Raw genomic sequence first — 21,368 nt, 5'->3', positions numbered from 1 at the left:
TTGCTCCAGGAATCCCTGGTGGGTTGCTTAGGACCTTGCGAGACCTGCACCAACGTCTGAGGCTCTCCCTGCTCAATTCTGTTTCCCTCCTTCCCTTTCACAAGTGCTGCATCTGCGCACAGACTAAAGAGTTTTCCTCCCTGTTCCCTCTTCCCTTCCACAGATCTTAATCCTTCAAGAAACTTCTTGCTCCTCAGCTTTGTTGTTTCTTGTCCCTGGAGGATATGGACCAACACAGAGACTCTCTAAGTGCTGGATTACTTGTGCCAGTTATGCAGGAGATGGAGAGAAGACTAATTGCCTTGATTTCTTCTGAGCCCTTTAGATTCTCCTGAGCCATCATTTATCATCATCAGGAACATGTCCAGAAAGGACCCCAGACACAACTCATATCCAAGAGGCAGTGATTCCTTTGGCAGCCCCAATCCTACCCACCCAGGATGGATGGAACGTATGACCCAGTGGATGGAGACAAGGGTGATCTAGTGTCCTGTCCTAACTCCAGAAATTGCCCACTCTGTGCCTCCACCTGTGATTCTCTGTGGGGTGCAATGTGGCCTAGTGGAGAGCTCAGATTTGGGGTGAAATCTACCCCTGAGTTGCTGTGTGGCCAGTCTGAGTTTCTGAGGTTCCAGCACCAGAAGAGATTGAGGTCCTTCTGCCTACCTTGGGTTGCAGCCGCTCCCCCTCCTCCAGGAACTCAGCGCTGCCCTTGGACACAGTTGCCAACCCTTTCACTAGTCTATGGCAGACGTTGGGTCCAATTCCAAAGCTATAGCACCTGGCAGAGGGGGAGAAAGAGACTGTGACTTCCCATCCTCTCTGCCATTTTGTCCCCTGATAGGAAAGAGACAGATCATGAACTATCTCAGAGCTGGCCCTGGCTTCAGGGAGAGGGTGAGGGAGAAGGAAGAGGGGCATCCATGGACACTCATTCACACATGGACGACTTATCACCTCCCACCCCAGTGGAGAGCCAAAGCAGGAATGGTTTCCTCTGCTGAGGCTGCTCTTTGGGACCTGGATGCAAGGTCGTGAGTATCTTATCCTTCCTGAACTGTTGTGGGGAAAAGGCAAACTTTGAAGTCAGCCACACCACCTACAAAGGTCTGTCTAGTCCACGCTATGGTTTTTCCAGTGGTCATGTATGGATGTGAGAGTTGGTCTATAAAGAAAGCTGAGCACTGAAGAATTGATGCTTTTCAACTGTGGTGTTGGAGAAGACTTTTGAGAGTCCCTTGGACTGCAAGGAGATCCAACCAGTCCATCCTAAAGGAAATCAGTCCTGAATATTCATTGGAAGGACTGATGTTGAAGCTGAAACTCCAGTACTTTGGTCACCTGATGAGAAGAACTGACTCTTTAGAAAAGACCTTGATGCTAGGAAAGATTGAAGGTGGGAGAAGAAGGGAATGACAGTGGATGAGATGGTTGGATGGCATCACTGACTCAATGGACATAAGTTTGAATAAACTCCGGGAGTTGGCGATGGACAGGGAGGCCTGGCGTGCTGCAGTCCATGGGGTCACAAAGAGTCAGACACGACTGAGCGACTGAACTGAACTGAACTGGACACCACCCTGGAAGCAAAGCTCTGGAGGAGTTGTGGGTCCTCGATTTTCCTTCTGGCATTTTCCACGTTACCCCAGGCCTGGCATCCCCAGCCCAGGGCAGCCCAGAAAAACCGAGCCCTAGGCCTTCAGCCTGTGTCCACCTGGTGGAGAAGGCGTGGTTTCGCACCAGCTCCAGCACCTTCCCCGTGTTGTTGACGGCACCGTCTGTGATCAGGAAGAGAAGCCTCGGGTAGCCTCGGAGCGCTGGCTGCCGGATGACCCACTTGAGTGGGGAGAGGATGTTGGTGCCACCCATGTCAGCTCGCATTTTCTGGATGTTTTCACAGGCCATGGCCAAGTTCTCCTACAGAGAAAGGTCAAGGGCAGGGAGGTCGTCCCCAGGTTGTCATACGGCATGGAGATGCCCGGCACCAGGAGGATGAGTGCTCTGTTGCCCTGAATCTTAGTTCAGCCTCACTGGAGTTGACTCCTCTTCCCGGTTCCATCTCTGCCCCATGTGCAGGAAGAACAGGTGGTCATTTTCTGGTGTGAGCTCCCTAATAACACCCTCTACCAATGTCCCAGATGTTACCACTCATGATGTATTAACTCGCTGTTGCCCTTTCTTTGTTCCTCTTTAAAAATATAAACATCCCTGGAAAAGATAGCACGTCAGATCCTGATTGCTCAGCACAGAGGAGGTTTCCTTGTCTGATGAGTGAGGCAGGAGGTGTGGTGGAAAGACCACTAGTCTAGAAATCTTAAGACTCGAGTCCTGGCTCGACTGTGGCACTAAATGCCTAGGGTACTTTGAGGAAACATTTCCCTCATCTGGGCTTCAGATTTCTGCCCTTGTGGACCAGTACTGTGAGATCCAGTTGGGCAAGGGTTCCTGGCATTGGATGGATGCCACTGAGCAAGGACAGATTCCTGCCGGATGTCATGTGCCCTCCTGATCCTGACTCAGGAAGAAGCTTTTCCAACATGCACACTTGGAACGATGGAATATATCAGAAGTCCTCAAATGTATATGTACCCTTTGAACCAGCAAGACTAGAAATTTATTCCAAGGGAATCATTAAGGATGGATGCAAAGCCTTTGCTGCAAAGATAACCAAATAGAAAAAAAATGGGAGCAACTTAAATGCTCAACTGTAGGGGTTTAGTTAAATAAGTCACAGTCTATCTGTGTAGTGGGATGCTAGGCAACTATTGAAATTATGTTGCAGATTAATACTTACTGGCATGGACATATGCTCAGGATATGCTGTTCTGTTAGAAAAATAGGTTACACAGGCAGTAAGGGAGGTTTAATCCTATCTTTATTGAAAATGTGTGCAAGTGCTTAGAACAAGAAGGGATTTATACTAAGCTCTTAATAGTGTTTTTTTTTTCTCTCTTTTCTGACTAATGATGGGAGATTTTCAAATTTTTCTTGTCGACTATCTAGATTTAAAAATCGTGGGACAAACAATATATATTATTTCTGTACTGAAGAAACCCATAAAGAAGTTATTTTTTGTTGAAAAGGAGTTCCTATGTCCCTCTTTTCTCCTTTCCTACACCTTCTCCCCCTCTTTCTCTCTCCTCCCTCCCTTCATTTCTTCCCTCCTTTCCCCTTCTTTCATCCATCCCTCCATCCTTCCATTCCTTCTTCCCTGTGTTCAACCAGGGATGGGGCCTGGGCCACAGCACTGAAAACTCAGAATCCTAACCACCAGGCCAGGAGGGAATCTCCTAGGATGCTCCCGTTCTGAACATCCTGCTGGGGCCGAGGTCTTCTTGTTCCAAACTGTACCTTGTGGTTTGGAAAGACTTCTAGACTAGTGGTCTTTCCACCACACCTCCTGCCTCATTCATCAGAAAAGGAAACCTCCTCTGTGCTGAGCAATCAGGATCTGATGTGCTACCTTTTCCAGGGATGTTTATATGTTTAAAGAGGAACAGAGAAAGGTCAGCGGTAAGTTAGCACATTGTGAGTGCTGGCTGTGTGGAGCTGTGTGGAGCGCCATTCCCAGCCCGCTCGCCCACCTATCCTCTCCTCTGCCCCTTGCTCTTCATGCCTTCCCTCAACCTTGCCTGAGTCTATCATTCTAATGAGAGGGAGGCTTCGGTGTGTGGGAAGCCTGAGGTACCCTGTGCTCCGTCTTCCCTGTGCTCCCTCCCTGAGCACACCCATCCTTCACCCCACGTGTTCCTTATCTTAGGGAGGGGGGAGGTCAGCAGATGGCCTGCAAGGGGAGAGCCTCCCCTGAGATTCTCTGCTCCTGGCATCACCAGCTAGGTCCTACACGGGGTTAGGGTTAGGGTCCTATGAGGACAGGCCTTGAGGTTACCTCCTCTTTCCTTTCCCTCCCTTGCCTCTGCTCCTCACCACCCAACCCCTCTTGGTCCCAACCATGCCCCCTCCTTACCTCACTGTAGGTCTGACTGGAAGGGAAGAGGGTTTTAAACGTGGATCCAAACCCAATGACGTTGAAGAGGCAGGTTGGCATGAGGCTCTTAAGAGCCACCAGCATGGCATCCTAATAGGGAAGGAAGGAAATTTTAGGATTCCAGAAGGAGTTCTTCCCTTGGTCATCACACAGCACAGAGGCAGCCTCCAAGGGAACCTTTCGCCCTCTGCCTGCACCCGACATCGCTTCCTCCCCCAGAGCAAGAAATTCACTGATGCTGACCAGAGGCTGGGCCAAAGCCATCATCATAAAACTCCTCATCCGTGTAGCAAGTCTGATTTCTCAAAGTCATTCTATTAGAGTTTGCCAGTTCCGTTTCACCTCCTACTGACCCTGAGCGGTAAGGAGAGCCGGAAGTACACATTCCCTTCTGCCAAAAGAAAATTGACATCTAAGGGAGACACATGGCCTGGTCTCGCTGGCGATGGAGCGGGCCTCTGTGTGGCTCTCATCCAGGACCTTTTGTATCAGAAATCCCCCCACTATCACGAACTAGGATACATTTCTTAAGAAGAGTCTCTGTAGCTCGTATCTGTTCAATGCCCAGAATGTACTTTACATGCATTATCTCACATAATCTTCACGATAACTCTTTGAGGCAGGTACAATATTATTCTCATTTTATTTAAGAGAAAACTGAGGCACAGAGAGGTGGAGTGATCTGTTTGTGAGCATCCAGATTGCAAATTAGTGGAGCCAGGACTCAAATGTGTCACTCTGACTCCAAGCCTGTGAACATTAAAGGGTCTGAACCGATCTGACTAGGCAACACCAGGAGACCTTCATCAAGGTATTTTTTTAAAAAAATAATGACGCAGAGAGAAGGTGGAGATGACAAATGGGAAAACGATGGCGTTGATGCTGATAACACAATGCAATGATCAATGTCAAGCAGTCGCTATGTGCTAAGCACTTTATCTCTTTTCGTCTCTATAATATACATTATAGCAGAGTGGTTAAGCATACACACTTTGAAGTTAAACATATCTGGGTCTCAATCTCACTTTTACTAACTTGACCTTGGGTTAGCTATATCATTTTTCTGAACTTCAGCATGGCACACAGTAAAACACTCAGTAACTGGTTATTATTACCTACTGTATGAAACACATATTAATAAAAACACCTCTATTTTACAGATAAGGAAACTGGGGAATTGCACTGGATCATAAAACCTAAGAACAGGGCTGAGGCTCTCAAAGCACAGCGCCGAGATCTTTAGTCACGTTGGCTCTGCCTTGGCACAGAACTCGGGAATGAGGGGCTCTCCCCACCCTCATAGAGTTTATTGATGGCATCCCAGGGATCTCGGCATAGCTTCACAGAAACAAACTGTTACACTCCAAAATCTAGAAGGAAACAGTTGCGAGTAGATCCTGGCAACTTTCAAGCCATATGGTCTTTCAGGCTCCACAGCCCTGCAGCCCCTCGCCCACCCCACTTTGTAAATATTAACATCAATGTTCTGTCCATCTCCTTTTATTACTGTGTCAGTACATTTTGTTTTTCTGCAAAAGAAGTCAATCTCTGTTTATTTTTTCATTAGCTGCTAGTGTGTATTGCTGCTAGCAGGAGACTCTGCTGATCCATACAGATTGTCTCTGCTCACACCTAGCACAATTTTTAAAGCCATGTTTTTGGCAGCAATTGGTAGTTGAAGGAGACCAGCTGCAGGAAATTAAATTGGCTGAACTTTGCCCTTTGGCGTGACTGTTTAGATTTCTATTCTCTCTTATATCCCAAAGCCTAGCTTTTCCTAAAACTTCAACCTAATGGGCCACCTAATGACTTAAGCAACCCCTCAAAGGCCTCATTGTCAATGGGGAAAGAGACCTGTGGCTCGAGTAATTTCTGTGACTTTTTCTAAAAGGGGCACATTTAGCAGAATGGGTTGTGCCAACACAAAGCCATTTGTGAAAGGATGACCTTGACCTCCCTGAGCTGAACTGGAAAAGAAAGCATGAGCGACTCCAAGAGGAAAGGGACTGAGACACGAATCAGAGCTAGAGAAAGCTATTGTCAGGGAATTCTGACAATAGGTCTTTAATTCAGGAGCTGAATTTCCACTCATCAACAAACTCCATTGAACTGGTGTAACTGCCTGGGACACCAAGCTAAGAAGGATATACAGATTGAGAGCAGGCTCAGCATTGAAAAAAATGTCATGGTCAATTATATTTTTATTTTTAAATGAAACAGAGATGAATTTTTTTTAATGATAAAAGGTACAATTCACAAAGAAGATGGACATCATAAACCGTTAGACATAATGGTCAATTATTGATGTCTGTCTGGACTTGGGAGAGGGGAATGGAATGATGTGTGACATATGCTTGCCCTCCCTGAATGAATCCTCCCTTCTCATCTTACAGAAAGAATAAATGACGTCCAGAGTTGAGAATCAACTTGTCCAAAGTAACATAGTAAGTCTGTGGCAGAATTGACCCTGCAACCCAGGCATTGCTTTTCCCACAGAGTTATGCAGCAAGAATAACAATCAGAGAAGAGAGCTTTTCTTAGTGGAAGAGTCTGTATAATTCCCTGCCAGCAATGTAAGGAAAATGAGCACTGAATCAAGATACAGAAAGCTCAGGTTCACGCACCAGCTCTGTGATGTTGGGAAGAATACTTAGCCTTCCGTGACCTCAGTTTCTTTACTTGGAAAATGGCAGGGAAAGGGGATTAAATGCTCTCTAAGAGATGTTTTAGGGATATGATCCCATGATACTCTAGAGTAACTGAAGAGATGTCTTACAAATTGGTACAGTTGTGGAATGGAATACACAGGGCCACAAAGGCTTGCAGCGTGCTTCAGCACTCTAGCCCTGTGGACAGCTCCCCATCTTGCTGCTTGCCTTTGATGGTGGGCAGGGCTGGGGAAAAGGTGCCAACCAGTCCTGCACCCGAGTGTCAAGAGGTCTCAGACAGGAACTTGGATCTGATATATGACTGCTCTGTCATACTTCAAGAGCAAACCCAGTCACAGCAAGGCTGAGGACACAGTTGACATCATGGGTCCCACTTAACCCCATCCCTCCCTGCTGATCCTGTTGCCCTGGAAACAAGAGTTTGCTCCAAGGACAGCTGGGAGAGGGATAAAATTTCAGGCGACAGCAGAGCCCTCTCCTTGGCTCCTCACCCCTTGCTCTCTTGAACTGTAATCCTTTACCCAGTTCAATAAACAGCAACCAAGCGTTCTTTATGCACGAACACAGAGCTAGACCCCAAGGGGAGAGAGAGATGAGAAAGATCTGCTCTTTCCCCTCAATAAGAGAATAATTCCAGAGGAGGAGGCAGACAGCTGCACAACTGAAAATGCAAGGAAGAGTTGGATAATGCCATAATTGAGGTGAATGATCTCCTGAAGGAGACGGACTGCTTCTGGATGTGTAGAGGGAGGGTTCTATTCTTCTTTCACCTGCACTCCTTCAGAACTCTCCAAAGTATCAAGACCACGCTCTCAGGAGCACTTGGTTACCAGGGCTACAAGCCTCACGTGACTCTGAGCTTCTTGGTTTTTTGTTTTGTTTGGCCACACCACATGGTGTGTAGGATCTTTGTTCTCCAACCGGTGATTGAAACCCATACCCTCGGCAGTGAAAGCGCCGAGTCCCAACCACTGGGCCACCAGGGAATTCCCCACTGTGAGCTCCTTGAGAGCAGAACTATATTTACAGCCTGCCCCCTTTCCAGACAGTAAAGAATCTGCCTGCAATGCAGGAGACCTGGGTTCAATCCCTGGATCAGGAAGATTCCCTGGAGAAGGGAATGTCTACCCACTCTGGTATTCTTGCCTGAACAATTCCATGGACAGAGGAGCCTGATGGGCTACAGTTCATGAGGTCGCAAAGAGCTGGACATGACTGAGCAATTAACACTTTCACTCTTTCTGGATGTCCAAGCATCGAGCTTTGCACATATTAGGCATTTGAAAAAAAGAAAAGATGAACCAAATCATTTCACTGGATTCGACACATGCCTTGATGGCAGGGGCCATATCTAATGAGTCTCTGATGTCACATGGTGGAAACAGACAGACAGATAGGGGTTTAATTTTAGACCATAACCTTGGGTACATTACTGAAACTCCCAGGATGGGTTTTCCCATTTGGAAAATGGTGACAACCGGACCAACCTCACAGGATGACTATCTGGATTGAACACCAAGCTGTGCATTAAGTGGCTGCACAGAGTCTGACTCATAGCAGGTCCTCAGCAAATGCTAATTTCCTTCCTCTCCTCTCTGTTTCCCTCTCCACTGAGTCCTTAGTGAGGCGTTTTAGCCAGCGCAGGCACACAACAGAGCTGTGGAGAATTCCAAGGGAAGCTACTGATGACTTCATCCCCTGAAAATGGACAACAGTTAACATCTGCTCATATCACCGAGCAGAGAGATCTCTGTCTAAACTGATAAAAAAAAATTGCTCATCATGTCTCTTAGCCAGAGATAGTCACTTAAGGAAATGGCTCAGCCTCAGATTGGGAGAAAATAATAGCAAATGAGGCAACAGACAAAGGATTAATCTCAAAAATATACAAGCAACTCCTGAAGCTCAATTCCAGAAAAATAAATGACCCAATCAAAAAATGGGCCAAAGAACTAAACAGACATTTCTCCAAAGAAGACATACAGATGGCTAACAAACACATGATAAGATGCTCAACATCACTCATTATCAGAGAAATTCAAATCAACACCACAGTGAGGTACCATTACACGCCAGTCAGGATGGTTGCTATCCAAAAGTCTACAAGCAATAAATGCTGGAGAGGGTGTGGAGAAAAGGGAACCCTCTTACACTGTTGGTGGGAATGCAAACTAGTACAGCCACTATGGAAAACAGTGTGGAGAGTCCTTAAAAAACTGGAAATAGAACTGCCATATGACCCAGCAATCCCACTCCTGGGCATACACACCGAGGAAACCAGATCTGAAAGAGACACGTGCACCCCAATGTTCATCGCAGCACTGTTTATAATAGCCAGGACATGGAAGCAACCTAGATGCCCATCAGCAGACGAATGGATAAGGAAGCTGTGGTACATATACACCATGGAATATTACTCAGCCGTTAAAAAGAATTCATTTGAATCAGTTCTAATGAGATGGATGAAACTGGAGCCCATTATACAGAGTGAAGTAAGCCAGAAAGATAAAGAACATTACAGCGTACTAACACATATATATGGAATTTAGAAAGATAGTAATGATAACCCTATATGCAAAACAGAAAAAGAGACACAGAAGTACAGAAGTACAGAACAGACTTTTGAACTCTGTGGGAGAAGGTGAGGGTAGGATGTTTCGAGAGAACAGCATGTATATTATCTATGATGAAACAGATCACCAGCCCAGGTGGGATGCATGAGACAAGTGCTCGGGCCTGGTGGGCTGGGAAGGCCCAGAGGAATCGGGTGGAGAGGGAGGTGGGAGGGGGGATCGGGATGGGGAATACATGTAAATCCATGGCTGATTCATGTCAATGTATGACAAAACCCACTGCAATGTTGTGAAGTAATTAGCCTCCAACTAATAAAAATAAATGCAAAAAACAGAAATTAAAAAATAAAATACTAACAACAGTGATTAAAAAAAAAGGAAGTGGCTCAGATCTCTGCCTAAACTGATACAAAAAAAATTTGCTCATCATGTCTCTTAGCCAGAGATAGTCACCTAAGGAAGCGGCTCAGGTGTTGAAGGAGAAAGTGCTGAGAAGCTGGTTACCCTGGAACCCTAGATCCTGGGGGTAAATGTACCTTGACGCGTTGGATGTTGGTCCCATTCATACTGCCACTCCTGTCGATGAGGAAGATAAACTCCCCACGGGTCTTCCTCAGGTTCGGCTGGACTGACTGGAGGTCGGGGCAGAAGTTGAGCATGATGACGGAATGGTGGGGGATGTCCTTGTGGAGGCGTTTCCGGATGATTTCTGTCTGGAGGAGAAAGGAAAACTTTCACGTGAGCATTCAAGGGGCCCAGAGCTACTCCTGGGGGCTCACCCTGGTGGCCTCCAACACTCTCCAAGTTTGATCAGACTCCCACTCATCCTCTGCATATAAGACTTCCAGGTTCCTGGCTCCTCTGCTAGATGTTCACAGGTTGCAACAGCAACAGGGACTTTGGAGGCAGGAAGACCTGGGTTTGAATCTCAGCTATCACTGTCCAGCTGTGTGATATTGGGTCAGTCCCTCCTCAGGGTCTGTTGCTTCTTTGGAAAATGGGACAAATAAGGCCCATTTCTCAGGGTGGCTCTGAGGATGAACTGGGCTGGCCTGCAGATGGGAAGGCCCTGACATGCATGCAGGCCCTCAGCTGAGTAGTGGTTTCTTTCCCTTCCACATGCAAGGATGAGCCACTCTCGGGCTCACCTTGGCTGTGAACTTGGCTTCTCTGGTTTACCGATTCTCTCCCACTGATAAACTTCCTACTCACACGTCAAGCTTTACCTCTTTGGAAATCCTGCCTCCATCGTACATGGACTTAATTACCTAGTTTCCTTGTCCATGGAACGAGGACAAGAGTACATGCCTCACCGGGCCGTATGGACTAAATGCAGCTCGTGTAGGGCGCCGCCCAGCAGAGTAGCTGTTGCCAGACAGCAGCCATCGCCACTCTTGCTACTTGCCGTGGGGACCCGGGCATTTCTCACACTGCGAGTTTTCTTGCTCATCTCTCTGTCTCCCCTCTAGTTTGGGGGCTACTTGCAGGCAGACCCTGCCTGAGTCTCTTGCATCTCCAGGGCTCCACATAGAGCTCCGTATAAAGATGGGCTCAGGAAACATTAAAAGAAGGACACCACCACAATTCTGTACCTTTTCATGGATTCTCTCAGCTGGCCTTGTCCTGCTGCTACTGAACTGCCTTTGACTCTTGCAGTCATCTCTGCACCAAATCTCTTTTTCTCCATCCTCTCTGCCGCCCTGTCTCACCATCCCATCTTTCTCTGTGTCTGTCTCTGACTGTCGCTGTGTGTACATGTCTCTCTCTGTCTATTTCTCAGTCTGTCTGGGTCCCTTCCTCAGTTCAACAGGTGACACCACCATCCACCCAGGTGTTTAAAGCAAAGACCCAGCAGTCATCCTTGACTCCTCCCTCTTCCGCATCCTATCGATATCTACTCCCTCAGGAGAGGACCGCCAGCTCTGTAGCTCAAAAACCTTCTGAACGTGTCCTCTTCTCTGTCCCCACTGTAAACACCCAAGTTGGGTTTTCCTGGTGGCTCAGATGGTAAAGAATCCACCTGCAATCCAGGAGACTTGGGTCCGATTCCTGGGTCGGGAAGATCCCCTGAAGAAGGGAATGGTAACCCACTCCAGTACTCTTGCCTGGGAAATCCCATGGACAGAGGAGCCTGGCAGACTACAGTCCATGAGGCTGCATAGAGTCAGACACGACTGAGTGACTGACACTTTCACTTCACTTTCTTTTTTCAGGACCTTGGCCTGGACCTGTGCAGCAGCCCCTTCCTGGCCTCTTTCCTCTCCTTTTCTCTCCCTGTGGGCTATTTTATACAGAGCAGGCAGTGTGATCATTCTTGTTATTCTCTTGCTTAAGCAACAGTGTCCTCTCATACCCGTGACAGGGTTCATGAAGCCCCTTATGGGTTGACCCCTGCCTGCCTGTCCACCTCGTGTTTGCCCCACACTTCAGGCCACAGGCGGCACATTTCTGTCTTCCAAGCACATCACCATTATTCTGCCTCCAGTTCTTTGCACATTTTTCCAGGATTTCACAACCCACCGGGTCTCATCCTGAGATAAGCTTCCTCTAAACACTTGGCAAGACAGCTCCCAGGACTCATCACTCATTATCCTATCGTCCTGTTTTAGGTCTTTCACGGTCCCTAGACCTTGCTCGACTGATCTTGCTCATCTGCTTGCTTCTTGTCTGTTTCCCTGTGCTAGAACGTGAGCACCAGGAGGAAAGGAAGTGACATTTTCAGTCTTCCCCGTGCCTAGAACAGAGTCTGATGCCTGCTGGGCGCTTACTGTTTGCTGAAGGAATAAATGAGAAGATGAATCTCTGTGGGCTTTTCTGTCTGCTACTGACCTGTGCACATCATTTTATTTTCAGTCTCTCTCTCTTTTGTCTCTGCCCTTCTCTGCATTTCCATCTGTGTCTCCCTCTGTGTCATTTGCCCCCACTTTGTTAAATCACACTTTTTGACAGCTCAGCCCACCCAGCTCTTCCTGATCGATGCCTCTGGGTGCTCCCCTCCCTCCCTGGTGAGGGATCAGGTCCTCCCTCCCAAGGAGGTCCTTTGCCGAAAGCTACTGCCCGACAGGGCTCTCTAGATGACAGAGCCCGAGGCAGCAATGGCCACATCAGTGACAGGAGCCTGATTTTTGCCTCTTGGGGGATCGGGGTGGGAGCCTCGGGCTCAGGATTCTCTGCTGTCTCCTTGAGCTGCCATTATCCAATTACAATAAACTCATCACTTCTTAGCAGCCGCGGGTTGATGGCTGTCATCCCTGAAGCTCATGAGAATACAGGGTATTTGCATAACCAACCCAAGGTGGCAAATTAATTCTCATTTGCTCCGGTGGTCCCAGAGCTAATTGATTTAAGGCTTGGCAGGCAGGCAGGCAGGGAGGCTCACTGCCGACTCCCCCTGCCTGCACACTGCAGTTCTTGGAGTCCAGTGGCACCCTGGCATTGGCACCCCTACTCTTGAGAACCCGGCTCCACCCTCTTCTCCCAACTGACTCACCTGGGGGCACCTCTGGGAGGGCAGATGTTTCCAGCAGGGTCTCCAAGGTAGGGGTGGGCCCTGAGCCATCTATACCTTCCCTTCACCCTCTCCCCCACCTCCCGCCAAGCAGGGGCCTTCGGGTGGGAGCTCTACCAAAGGGAAGGATATCTGCTGTAGGTTTTCTCTGCATTCCTGTCTGTTCCTCTCCACCGTCCTCTGCCCGTCAGACCAGCAGGGGCCAGAGGGGCCCTTAAATTCAGCGCAACCGCCCCACATGAGAGGGGCAAAGTCCTTAGCCTCAGTGTCACAAAAGCCAGCTCCCTTTTCCCAGCTCACCAGTTATTGTGGGTGCTAAGCTGCAGTTTTCTCATCTAAAAAGGGAGATGATAAAAAGCAGTGTGCCCTGATTCTTGAGCCTACCTTGGCACTCAGGACCCAGGGCGGTGTGCAGTGACCTCAGCAGGAGGGAGACTGCAGGGGTGGCTTGTGGCTGAGGCTCAGCATGCTCTTTCCCCCTTCCCCACCCCCAGCCCCTGCTGAGGAACCCCTTATCCATTAACTTCATGGGGTAGAGTGGGCAGAGGGAGAGGGTTTCCCTGGCTTCCCCCGGCTCTGCCTTTATTCTTTTCCTAATAGCAAGCAATGATCCCAGAGGAAGGCAAATCAAAAGACCCAGGAGTAGAGATGGAGCCGGGAGGGCACCTAGTCAGAGGGCCCTTGGTGCCTTTTAGGGAAGACTATCCTGAAGAAGACCAAGGTCATTTTTGCCAACAGCCTAGAACTTTCCTAGCTTAGGAACCTGGATGAGCTTCCCTGAGAGCTCAGTTAGTAAAGAATCCACCTGCAATGCAGGAAACCCCGGTTCAATTCCTGGGTTGGGAAGATCCGCTGGAGAAAGGATAGGCTACCCACTCCAGTATTCTTGGGCCTTCCTGGTGGCTCAGCTGGGAAAGAATCCACCTGCCATGAGGAAGACCCGAGTTCGATCCCTGGGTTGGGAAGATCCGCTGGAGAGGGAAAGGCTACCCACTCCAGTATTCTGGCCTGGAGAATCCCATGGTCTGTATAGTCCACGGGGTTGCACAGGGTTGGACACGACTGAGCGACTTTCACTCTCACACTTTCAGGCACCTGGATGGCACTAGGATCAGGTGACCTGGCAGGAGGCGGGATCATCAGCTCGCTGTGTGACCTCAGGCGAGTCCCCCCACCCCACCCCTGGGCTCAGGCTTCTCACTGGTCCAGCGAGGACCAGCGCCCAGAGCCAGCCCGGTTCTGCCCCCGCTGACGCTGCTCCGTCACCCTCACCTTCCGCTCGGCACTGCTGTCCTTCCTCATCCCTTTGATGAAATCTGCTCTTCCCTTCAGGTGCTGGTCGAACTCCCCCAGGGTCATGTCCCCTTTCTCCATCAGGACATGTGGCATGTGGGGCTCTGCAGAGACAGACAGCACTGTCGGGGCGTGAGGGTGACTCGGGGGACCTTGGTGGAGGGGTGGATCTCACTGTGGGGAGGACTCCCAGTTGGAAGAGGGGGATGGGATCCCTGGCCATTTGAGGCATGTGGGGCCATGAAAAGACTCCTGAGCTGGGAGGCAGGAGAGTGTGTGACTCGACTTTACCCATCTGTAAAATGGGAGTGATCCTGGGCTCCGATCTTTTTGCATCTTGACAGTCTATGAATTCTTAAAGAGATAAGAGTTGCTCCCTGGGGGTTCAGAACTGTTGGGGTCTCACTAAGGTTAGGTGCTCAGCTGGCCTGAGAGCAAAGTGTACCAATGGGTGGGTGAGACAGTGGGGCCTCAGGAGCTGAAATGGGGCAGGAGACGCTCAACTCTGCCAACTAGAGCCACGTTTACATGGAAGCAAGTTGTTGGTCTCCTCTCCTCTGCCACGTAGCCTACCCTCTCCCTGGCCACAGGGCGGTGGGGGTGGCAGCTGTCTGTGTGCCCTGGGACCAGCGCCTCCTCCCTCCCACCGGCAGTCCCGGGGGCCCCACCGAGGGCACAGTACCGCTGGGGTGGATGAGGATCTCCACGGGCCGGTCGAAGGTGTGCCTATTGGCCAGGGTGACAATGATGCTCTCGGCCGAGCTTGCGGATGGGGCAGCGTCAGCTCGGATCTCGTGGGTGGGACTCTCTACCCCTGAGTGACACAGAAAGGTGGGATAGGTTCAGGGGTCCCCAGAGAGAGAGGGGCTTGGTGGGGGACCTGGAGACCCAGGCCGGACATGACGGCCACTCCAGCCCCATCAGGGCTCCTGACCTGCTGGTGTGCAAAACTGTGGACAGTCCTTCTCAGTTTCCCCGTCTGCAAAATGGGAGTTTATCGAGACGGTCGGATAGCCCTTTCTGCCCTGACTGGGGGACCCAGTGGGGGTTAAAGGGGTTGCTTCCTCTTAGGGGACAGAGACAAAAGGAGCTCCCCGCTCCATCAGACGGCCCTCCATCAACACCTCACGTGTTGGGATGCGCACTCCATCAACGCCTCTCATGTTGGGATGTTGGCTTGCTCTGGGAGAACACTCATGGACGAAACTACATTCTTTTAAAGCCTTGACCGGGAAGGGGACGGGGACCATCAGAACAGTGGTGCCCGACTCTGGCTCCTGTTAGAATCACTGGGAGCTTTGCAATGGTTCCGGTGCCCGGGGCTCTCACCCCACACTGGTGTCATCATCAGAAGCTCTGGGGTGGGATCTAGATGGCTGGATTTGGAAAGTTACCCCACTGAGGAGGAGGACCCCTCACCCCCACCCCAGGGGAGGGCCGGAGAAACATCTCTGTGGCTGTGGCCTCCCGGGGAGGATCTTGGACCTCCAACCTCAGACTTCGGACTGCTAGGCCCTTGTGGACACTTCCCCAGGGAAGTCATTGGTGGGTGGGGGGGGTTGGTGGGCACAGTCTTAAAATCTGTCCTCGGGAAAGAGTCCTGCTGGGCTGTAGGTTGGCCACAGGCTGTTGTCCGCCTGGGCCGGCCAACTTTCTCTCCCTCCCTTCCTCTCCCCACCCCGGGACCTCGAATCTTCTTTCCAGCCCCATCAGGGTCTAGGCAGCGCCTCTCACCTGCGAGCAGGCAGGGCCCACGAATCTCCAGCTGGAAGTTGAACTCGTATTCCATGGGGTTGGACACGTCGGTGTCCAGGAGCGTCGACAGGCACAGTCTGTTCCAGGAGCCCAGGGCCCGGCTGCCAAAGCAGTGCTTGTCTCTGCTGGGAAGGGGGCCGGGAGGAGGGGAAGGGGAGGACACTCAGCGAGATGGGAGCACGGGCTTCAGTTCCCACACGCGCGCCTGGCAGAGCGTGCATCCTCACCCGGGTCTCTCGGACTCGGCCGGGGGACGGTTTGCCTAACGTCGCATCACATCAGACCCCCTGCTCTGCCTCTGGGAGCTGGGACCCTTGCCTGAGCCACTCCTCCTCTGGGTCCTGGTTTTCTCGTTGAATAGGGATCATAACGGCACAGCTTTCTCCCGTGAGTGCTCAGCAAAGCATCATCTGGTGCCCGCTCACTGTCGCTGGCCCTCTGTCTGTCCCTCACCCGTCCCTCATCCCGCTCTATTTCCCTCCCCTCCACAGCCTGGCCCTCTGAGGTTTTTGCTTTGTGTCCTAAAAATGCACGAAGCGTTGTAAAAGACATCCTGACATTTGGTTGAAAAGATGGCATTGTGTTAGGAATCTCATTCAGCTGCTTCCCTTTTTTTCCCCCAACGCTGCGTTTAAAGGTCTGAAAACCAAAGTCTTTGCTGCTGCTGTGGTTCAGCTTGTTCCCCTGGTGGCTCATCGGCAAAGGATTTGACTGCCGATGCAGGAGACTCGGTTCGATCCCTGGGTGGGGAAGATCCCCTAGAGGAGCAAACAGCAACCCGCTCTAGTATTCTTCCCCGGGAAATCGCATGGACACAGGAGTCTGGCAGGCTACAGTCCACGGGGTTGCAAAAAGTCAGACATGACTTAGCGACTAAACAACAATAACAACAATGGCACGGCCTGAGGGCCTCTGTTACACTGTCCCGGTTTCTTCCTGCCTCCACACCCCTGCATCTGCAGGCCCCCCATGAAGATCCTCATCTGTGTCCCCTTTTTGTGCCTTCGGAAGGATTTCTCTGGGATCCCTGGGTCAAAGGGCACACAACAAGTGTCGCCAGATTGCTTTGCACCGTGGCTGGCCAATGTTCACTGGGCCCCAGCAACGAACGAGTTTCTTTCTCTCCTCATCCTCACTAACGTTTGGTGTGGTCTATCTTTCTTATTTTTCCTCGTGTCCCTCTGTCTAAGCCACTTTTTCATCGGCATTTGATGCGGGCAGGTGTTTGCATCCCTTGCAGTCCCAAGGGTGCCTCTGTTAGCTCTTTCCTGCTGGAATGGGTGGAATTAAAAATTTATCAGGGCCACCTCAGGGGAACTGGGCACTCCTCCCAAGCCTCTTGTTCCTTGACTCACTGAGGTCTGAATGTCCCCAGCTCTGCTAGGTCTTGCCTCTCAGATGGACCAGACTTGCATTTACGAAGTATTTTGCATTTACAAATGCACTCTGGCAGCATTTACAAAGATGACACATGAGCTGGTGTTCACTGGCCTGAGACTGGCTGGTGCCACCAGCTTCTCTGCTGTGCCGACAAGTGTCCTCACTCTAGATTTCGAGGCCCTCCATGGTCTGATTCCAGCCTTCCTCCCCCATTTGCTATGTTCATACGAGCCTTCCTGCTGCTCTTCAAACACACCAAGCCTGGCACTGCCTCAGGGCCTTTGCACTTCCTGCCCACTCTACTCCCTGCTCAGACTGTTCTTCCTCCAGATGATTTCCATGGCTTGCTCCCTTCATTCAGATCAGGCCTCAGTTCAGTTCAGTCTTTCAGTTGTGTCTGACTCTTTGTGACCCCATGGACTGCAGCATGCCAGGCTTCCCTGTCCATCACCAACTCCCGGAGCTTGCTCAAACGCATGTCCATCAAGTCAGTGATGCCATTCAGTCATCTCATCCTCTGTCTTCCCCTTCTTCTCCTGCCTTTAATCTTTCCTAGCATCAGGGTCTTTTCAAATGAGTTAGCTGTTCACATGAGGTGCCCAAAGTACTGGAGTTTCAGCTTCCGCATTAGTTCTTCAAATGAACACTAAGGACTGATCTCTTTTAGAATGGACTGGTCAGATCTCCTTGCAGTCCAAGGGACTCTCAAGAGTCTTCTCCAACACCACAGTTCAAAAGCATCAAATCCTCAGAGCTCAGCCTTCTTTCTGGTCCAGCTCTCAGATGGTGCCGAACCCCTGTCTCTTCTAACCAGCACCCAACCCATCCTGTCCCTCTCCAGCCTCAACAGCGTTTATCTCCATAGAACTCATCACCTAACATGTGACGTATTTATGGGCTTATTACTTTATGGTCTGCCTCCTCCATTAGACTACTAGCTCCATCAGGGCAGGGACCGAGCCTCTCTGGCTCACTGCTGTGTTCCCAGCACCCAGAACAGCGCCTGGCCCACGTGAGCTTGGTCCTGTCCCACGGTAAGTGTTTAGTTGCTATTTGTGGGATGACTGAGGAGCGCCCTCAGGCTGGCCCCTTATGGGAGGCTGCAGTCACCCTTCCCCGCCAGCCTGGCAAATCATCCCTTTAACCTGCGGTGTCTAGGGGTCTGTTGACCTTGTCCTCTGTGACCCAGTGGGCACGTGCTCTCAGCTGTCCCCAGAGCCCGACAGGGTATGTGTATGAAACTCCTGGTTATGTACAATGTTTACATCTTCCCAGATTTCAACTTGGCTCCAAGATTCAGGACGAGAGTAGGGGAGGGGGAGATAAGGAGTTTGTTGTTTAGTCACTAAATCATGTCTGACTCTTTGCAACCCCATGGACTGTAACCCACCAGGCTCCTCTGTCCATGGGATTTCCCAGGCAAGAACACTGGAGCGGGTTGCCATTTCCTCCTCCAGGGGATCTTCCTGACCCAGGGATTAAACCCACGTTTCCTGCATTGGCAGGCGGATTCTTTACCGCTGAGCCAACAGGGGAGACCAAATGGTAAGATGCATCAAAAGACACCTTCCGTATGCAGCAGGCCTCTTAAACTGGCATCCTCTCTCCCTGTGGAGGAAACGCTGATCCCCCTGGGTCCACAGGTGGGGAGAGAGGAGGATCCCTGATTTCAGCTGCAGGTGCCTCAGGCTGTGACCCCCTTTTCCCTTCTCCCCACCCCCGGGGAGAGTACAGAGAAACTCTCCTGGAATGAGCTACCCAACCCTGCTGAAAACCCTTGTTAATGGGCCCTTATTGCTCTGGGGAGAAAGCCAGAGCTGGCCAGGGCCACAGGGTGTCCTGTATCTCTGCAGCCTCATCTCAGGCCACTTCCTCTCTGGGGCCCCATCCTTGCTGCCTCGGGGCCTTTGCCCCTGCCGTTTCCACCTATAGGAACGTTTCGCTCTGTGCCTCATCCATCTGCCTCCAGGCTCAGCCCTCAGCTCACCACTCCTCAGAGAAGACTGACCTGGCCCCTGGACCCCAGGGGTTTGGTCCCTCTTTTATTTTATTTTATTATTTATTTATTTATTTTTTTTAGTCCCTCTTTTATATTCTTAGCCAATGGACGTCTCTTCCACTGCACTTTCACATAATTAATTATGCATGCAAAGTTCACAAACAGTTCACATTAGTTGTGTTATCGGTTGGACAACGATCTCTTCCATCAAGTTCCGAAAAGGCAGGAACCGTGTGCATTTGTCCCTTCTGTGTTCCTAACACCCACCCCAGTGTCTAGCACATAGTGGGTGCTAAGTCGCGTCAGTCGTGTCTGATGCTTTGCAACCCCGTGGCCTGTAGCCCGCCAGTCTCCTCTGTCCGTGGGACTCTCCAAGCGGGAATGCTGGAGTGGTTGGGTTGCCATTTCCTTCTCCACTAGCACACAGTAGGTGCTCTGAAAATGCCTCTTGAGTGCATTAAAGTATAAAGCCTGGATATTCTGATCCTAGTTCCAATGCTTCTGATCGGTATCAACATCAGGCATTTCAGGGAGATTGTTATTTTTTTTCCCCCCTTGGCTGCACTGCATGGCTTATGGAATCGTAGTTTCCCAACCAGGGATCGAACCCATGCCCCCTGCGTTGGAAGCTCGGAGTATAGGCACTGGACCGCCAGGGACGTCCCAGGGAGAGTCTTAGGCGCTCTAGAAGTGAGCAGGGGAGGGGCAGTCGCCGCGAGGCGGCAGCTACAGCGCTTAGCATCACCGCCCATCTCTATCTCCCCCACCTCGACCCCCAGCCCCACGGCCCTGGCCTTGTCTGGCCAGGGCCCCTCACCCGTGGACCTGCTGGCTGGGGGCGCCGGTGCTGTCCGTGCAGAGCTGGGGCACGGTCGGGGCACAGACGGCAGGCAGCAGGACGCGCACGGCCCCGCTGGGCAGCGTCGGCAGCTCCGAGGAGGTGCTGACGAACACAGTGACGTTCTCCATCGGGGCGATGGTCCCCAGGTTGACCACAAAGAGGATCCGCTCCAAATCCTCATCCAGAGCCACCTTTCCTGGGATAACGGAACGTTTGCAGAATGGTTCCTACGTGCCAGGCCTGGAGGCAGGGGTCGTGGGCACCTCTCTCACCCCCTCTAAGCTTGCTGTGTGTTAGGTTAGAGGAGCTTGTGCGCTGATGGAAAACAAGCTCATTATGGGGGCACGAGTGCAAGTTATTTAACAAATAACTAATTTATTGAGCCAGGATCTGAACCCACGTGGGCCTGACACCAGGCCTGTGTACTTTGCACTGTGCCCTGCCGGGAGTGGGAGGCTGGGACCCACTAACCCCCGATGGAGGGTCACAGCTCCATCCTCAGACTCTATGTCCCCCAGGATTTACACTGGAGCGTCTCACCTCCCCCAGAATCCGTGCTGTTTCTTTCCATCTGAAAGGCCCATCCCTCGTTATTTCTTAGCCCATCTTACCCACCCATCCAATCTCCCTTGTCCCACGTGGCGCCTTCTTTTCCTCCTCTGACATGATCTGGACCGTTTTGGGCACAGTCACTTTCAACTTCCTATCATAGTCACTCCCTGGCATGCCCTAGCTGTTCTCCCAGGCTGGGATAAGTCCTAAACTCTTGGGGGGCAACTTTGCATCTTACACAGCATGGCTGTTCAAAAGGTTCTTGAACATCGATGATCAGGTGAACAAACTTCATTTCCATCACAGATCCAATGGTGAGAGTCTCTTATATCTGGACTCAATTCTTGGTTCTGCCACTAACATGCTCTGTGACCTTGGGCCGGTCACTCACCCTCTCTGAGCCTCAGTATCCTCCATAGCAGGAGCCCATAGCCGTTGTGTGAGTGCTGACTCTGTACCAGCGACAATGATGAGCTTTCTGCATGCTCTTTGTTGAGATTTCGATGGATTATTAGTTACATTCTACAAAGCAAGGCTTCACTTCTTATATAAGCTTGCAAGCCACAGGACTGGCAGTTAAATCTTGGGATGACTCACTCCACAACCTCTAAACTTAAAGGATATGCTTTTCTGGTTTTTAGAGATGTCTTAAAAACCCTTTTGGTTGCCTCCTTTGACCCTTACCACTCTTTCCAAGTGAGAGGAGAAACAATTGCCTGTTTCACAGACGGTAAGGTAAAGTTCAGAGAGGTTAATTACTGGGCCACGGTCACACAGGATTCCCGATCTTAGTTCAGTGCTCTCTCTACC

The 21,368-nt window shown here is 50.7% G+C and overlaps 1 protein-coding gene across 1 annotated transcript in view; it reads right to left on the bottom strand.

Annotated features, from left to right (window-relative positions):
* VWA5B1 (von Willebrand factor A domain containing 5B1) overlaps positions 1 to 21,368 on the bottom strand; it is a 47,424-nt gene that overhangs the window by 23,550 nt on the left and 2,506 nt on the right. The window contains exons 3-10 of the mRNA XM_065928892.1: positions 19,983 to 20,202; positions 15,766 to 15,911; positions 14,714 to 14,845; positions 14,011 to 14,135; positions 9,767 to 9,943; positions 3,968 to 4,078; positions 1,715 to 1,917; positions 667 to 781 (exon numbers count right to left, since the gene is read on the bottom strand). Coding sequence (XP_065784964.1) covers positions 667 to 781; positions 1,715 to 1,917; positions 3,968 to 4,078; positions 9,767 to 9,943; positions 14,011 to 14,135; positions 14,714 to 14,845; positions 15,766 to 15,911; positions 19,983 to 20,202 — 1,229 coding nt within the window. The remainder of the gene's footprint in view (positions 1 to 666; positions 782 to 1,714; positions 1,918 to 3,967; positions 4,079 to 9,766; positions 9,944 to 14,010; positions 14,136 to 14,713; positions 14,846 to 15,765; positions 15,912 to 19,982; positions 20,203 to 21,368) is intronic.

This window comes from Muntiacus reevesi, chromosome 3, assembly GCF_963930625.1.
Source record: "Muntiacus reevesi chromosome 3, mMunRee1.1, whole genome shotgun sequence".
NCBI lineage: Eukaryota > Metazoa > Chordata > Mammalia > Artiodactyla > Cervidae > Muntiacus > Muntiacus reevesi.
The sequence above is the reverse complement of the archived record's forward strand: the minus strand, read 5'-3'. Positions and strand labels throughout refer to the sequence as shown.